General features: G+C 48.0%; 1 protein-coding gene across 1 annotated transcript in view; it reads right to left on the reverse strand.

Annotated features, from left to right (window-relative positions):
* The window catches only part of LOC127925197 (leucine-rich repeat-containing G-protein coupled receptor 5-like), a gene marked incomplete at its 5' end in the record, with an annotated part of 40,499 nt that overhangs the window by 6,012 nt on the left and 29,487 nt on the right, over positions 1-5,000 (reverse strand). The window contains 2 exons of the mRNA XM_052510038.1: positions 3,372-3,443; positions 3,579-3,647. Coding sequence (XP_052365998.1) covers positions 3,372-3,443; positions 3,579-3,647 — 141 coding nt within the window. The remainder of the gene's footprint in view (positions 1-3,371; positions 3,444-3,578; positions 3,648-5,000) is intronic.

A 5,000-nucleotide genomic window follows, 5' to 3' on the forward strand; every position in this document is an offset into this window, starting at 1 on the left:
CGGGACCGCCGGGTGCTGAAGCACGTACCGAGTTACAAACTGCCCCTGGAAGCAACGTCAGCATAATAACTGTTTGTCTGGAGCTTCATGAAATGGGTTTCCATGGCCGAGCAGCCACACACAAGTCTAAGATCACCATGCGTAATGCCAAGCATCAACTCGAGTGGTGTAAACCTTGCCGTCATTGAACTCAGTGGAAATGTGTTCTCTGCTTCACCATCTGGCAGTCCGACGGACCAATCTGGGTTTTGCAGATGCCACGAGAACGCTACCTGCCCCAATACATAGAGCCAACTGTAAAGTTTGGTGGAGGAGGAATAATGGTCTGGGGCTGTTTTTCATGGTTCAGACTAGGCCCCTTAGTACCAGTGAAGTGACATCTTAGCGCTGCAGGATACAATGACATTCTAGACAATTCTGTGCTTCCAACTTTGTGGAAACAGTTCGGGGGAGACCCTTTCCTGTTTCAGTATGACAATGCCCCGTGCATAAAGCGAGGTCCATACAGAAATGGTTTATCGAGATCGGTGTGGAAGAACATAACGGGTCTGCACAGAGCCCTGACCTCAACCCCATCGACCACCTTCAGGATGAATTGGAACGCTAACTGCAAGCCAGGTCTAATCGCCCGACCTCACTAATGCTCTTGTTGGCTGAATGGAAGTAAGTCCCCGTAGCAATGTTCCAACAACTAGTGGAAACTCTTCCCAGAAGAGTGGAGGCTGTTATAGCAGCAATGTTCCAACATCTAGTGGAAACTCTTCCCAGAAGAGTGGAGGCTGTTATAGCAGCAATGTTCCAACATCTAGTGGAAATCCTTCCCAGAAGAGTGGAGGCTGTTATAGCAGCAATGTTCCAACATCTAGTGGAAACCCTTCCCAGAAGAGTGGAGGCTGTTATAGCAGCAATGTTCCAACATCTAGTGGAAACTCTTCCCAGAAGAGTGGAGGCTGTTATAGCAGCAATGTTCCAACATCTAGTGGAAATCCTTCCCAGAAGAGTGGAGGCTGTTATAGCAGCAATGTTCCAACAACTAGTGGAAACTCTTCCCAGAAGAGTGGAGGCTGTTATAGCAGCAATGTTCCAACAACTAGTGGAAACTCTTCCCAGAAGAGTGGAGGCTGTTATAGCAGCAATGTTCCAACAACTAGTGGAAACTCTTCCCAGAAGAGTGGAGGCTGTTATAGCAGCAATGTTCCAACATCTAGTGGAAACTCTTCCCAGAAGAGTGGAGGCTGTTATAGCAGCAATGTTCCAACGTCTAGTGGAAACTCTTCCCAGAAGAGTGGAGGCTGTTATAGCAGCAATGTTCCAACGTCTAGTGGGAATCCTTCCCAGAAGAGTGGAGGCTGTTATAGCAGCAATGTTCCAACATCTAGTGGAAATCCTTCCCAGAAGAGTGGAGGCTGTTATAGCAGCTATGTTCCAACATCTAGTGGAAATCCTTCCCAGAAGAGTGGAGGCTGTTATAGCAGCAATGTTCCAACGTCTAGTGGAAAGCCTTCCCAGAAGAGTGGAGGCTGTTATAGCAGCAATGTTCCAACATCTAGTGGAAATCCTTCCCAGAAGAGTGGAGGCTGTTATAGCAGCAATGTTCCAACGTCTAGTGGAAATCCTTCCCAGAAGAGTGGAGGCTGTTATAGCAGCAATGTTCCAACATCTAGTGGAAATCCTTCCCAGAAGAGTGGAGGCTGTTATAGCAGCAATGTTCCAACGTCTAGTGGAAAGCCTTCCCAGAAGAGTGGAGGCTGTTATAGCAGCAATGTTCCAACATCTAGTGGAAATCCTTCCCAGAAGAGTGGAGGCTGTTATAGCAGCAATGTTCCAACGTCTAGTGGAAATCCTTCCCAGAAGAGTGGAGGCTGTTATAGCAGCAATGTTCCAACGTCTAGTGGAAACTCTTCCCAGAAGAGTGGAGGCTGTTATAGCAGCAATGTTCCAACATCTAGTGGAAATCCTTCCCAGAAGAGTGGAGGCTGTTATAGCAGCAATGTTCCAACGTCTAGTGGAAACTCTTCCCAGAAGAGTGGAGGCTGTTATAGCAGCAATGTTCCAACATCTAGTGGAAACTCTTCCCAGAAGAGTGGAGGCTGTTATAGCAGCAATGTTCCAACGTCTAGTGGAAAGCCTTCCCAGAAGAGTGGAGGCTGTTATAGCAGCAATGTTCCAACGTCTAGTGGAAACTCTTCCCAGAAGAGTGGAGGCTGTTATAGCAGCAATGTTCCAACGTCTAGTGGAAAGCCTTCCCAGAAGAGGCTGTTATGGCAGCAAAGTGGGGGGACCAACTCCATATTAATGGCCGTGAGTTTGAAATGAGACGAACGGGTGTCCACATACTTTTGGTAATGTAGTGTAGTTTGATGAAGAGAGAAAAAAAGTCCTTGTCATGTGACGTAAACTATAATAGTTTGTATTCACACCGTATAACTAACTATAAGCTGTGACAGGCATTTCTCTACGGCCGCAATAACATCTGCTAAATATGTGTATGTGACCAATAACATCTGCTGAATATGTGTAGGTGACCAGAAACATCTGCTGAATATGTGACCAATAACATCTGCTGAATATGTGACCAATAACATCTGCTGAATATGTGACCAATAACATCTGCTGAATATGTGACCAATAACATCTGCTAAATATGTGACCAATAACATCTGCTGAATATGTGACCAATAACATCTGCTAAATATGTGACCAATAACATCTGCTGAATATGTGACCAATAACATCTGCTGAATATGTGACCAATAACATCTGCTAAATATGTGTATGTGACCAATAACATCTGCTGAATATGTGTATGTGACCAATAACATCTGCTGAATATGTGACCAATAACATCTGCTGAATATGTGACCAATAACATCTGCTGAATATGTGTATGTGACCAATAACATCTGCTGAATATGTGACCAATAACATCTGCTGAATATGTGACCAATAACATCTGCTGAATATGTCTATGTGACCAATCACATCTGCTGAATATGTGCATGTGACCAATAACATCTGGTACACACACACACACACACACAACAACATCTAAGGGCCTGGTACATGGAATAGTCAAAAGGAGGCAGACTGGAGTAAACACTAAAAGTATAGAAAATGATTTCAGATTGTATTTGAACCCACATGCACGCACGCACACACACACACACACACACACACACACACACACACACACACACACACACACACACACACACACACACACACACACACACACACACACACACACACACACACACACACACACACACACACACACACACACACACACAAAGACACTGTGTTGTAGTGAAAGCAGGGATCTCTTGGCGAAAGCAGCAGTCTGATTGGCGTCGTTAGTTATGTCGACCTACATTGTCAGAAGAGTGGAGTGTCCAGTGAAGGCCTGCTCGGGAATGGACTTGATGTTGTTGCTGTGGAAACCCCTGGAAGGTGAACATTACAACAGATGGTTGAAGGAGGTTACAGACCAGAGGGTGGACTGAGGACAGGACAAAGGTCAGAGGTCAGGGCAGCGTTAGCACAGCTGGCAGTAAAGACATATAGACATGCATACTCACAGCTCCTTCAGGGTGCTCAGGGCTCTGATTGCAATAGGGAACTCTTCCAGGTTGTTGTAGTTGAGATCTCTGTCAGGGGAAGGAGGGAGGGGAGGTACGGAGGGAGGAGGGAGGTACGGAGGGGGGGGGTATGGAGGGAGGGAGAGGTATGGAGGGGAGGGGAGGTACGGAGGGAGGGAGAGGTAGGGAGGGAGGGAGAGGTACGGAGGGAGGGGGAGGTACGGAGGGAGGGAGAGGTACGGAGGAGGGGGGCATGGAGGGAGGGAGAGGTACGGAGGGAGGGAGAGGTACGGAGGGAGGGAGAGGTACGGAGGGAGGGGGAGGTACGGAGGGAGGGAGAGGTAGGGAGGGAGGGAGAGGTACGGAGGGAGGGGGATACGGAGGGAGGGAGAGGTACGGAGGGAGGGGGAGGTACGGAGGGAGGGAGAGGTAGGGAGGGAGGGAGAGGTACGGAGGAGGGGGGGTACGGAGGGAGGGAGAGGTACGGAGGGAGGGAGAGGTAGGGAGGGAGGGAGAGGTAGGGAGGGAGGGAGAGGTACGGAGGGAGGGAGAGGTACGGAGGGAGGGAGAGGTAGGGAGGGAGGGAGAGGTACGGAGGGAGGGGAGGTACGGAGGGAGGGAGAGGTACGGAGGGAGGGGGAGGTACGGAGGGAGGGAGACAAATTGAGACGTGATTAGAGTTCCTGCTTTGGTAATTTATAAGAATTAGACACATGATAACTGCTATGCCATTACAATTAATGTGGCTTTTTATTCCATGTCCATCCTATGAAAACATGGCGGTTTCCCAGACCCATAATTATTCCTGCTCCTGGACTAGCAAAGGATGCTCAGTCCAGCAATAGGCTTCCTCTGTGTCTGGGACCCCGGAGGGTATAGTCAGTACTGCCTTATTGCACTGTTAGCTCGCTGTTGTCCTTGAGTTCATTATTTGTTTTATGGCAGTTCAGGTTGACAAATGTGCTGGCAGACAGACAGACAAGCAGACAGACATGAACCATACAACTTCACAATGGCCCACTATTTGAAACCAAGACCCTCCAACTAAGCACACATCAACTGGGATCTAAGCCAGACACATGGGCCTTGGTTGCCCCCACAACCAATAGTGGACTAAAACAGAAACACCCAATAGAGGACTGCAACAGAAACACCCAATAGTGGACTGAAACACCCAATAGTGGACTGCAACAGAAACACCCAATAGTGGACTGAAACACCCAATAGTGGACTAAAACACCCAATAGTGGACTGCAACAGAAACACCCAATAGTGGACTGAAACACCCAATAGTGGACTGAAACACCCAATAGTGGACTGAAACAGAAACACCCAATAGTGGACTAAAACACCCAATAGTGGACTGCAACAGAAACACCCAATAGTGGACTGAAACACCCAATAGTGGACTGAAACACCCAA

Source organism: Oncorhynchus keta, unplaced genomic scaffold, assembly GCF_023373465.1.
Source record: "Oncorhynchus keta strain PuntledgeMale-10-30-2019 unplaced genomic scaffold, Oket_V2 Un_contig_5254_pilon_pilon, whole genome shotgun sequence".
NCBI lineage: Eukaryota > Metazoa > Chordata > Actinopteri > Salmoniformes > Salmonidae > Oncorhynchus > Oncorhynchus keta.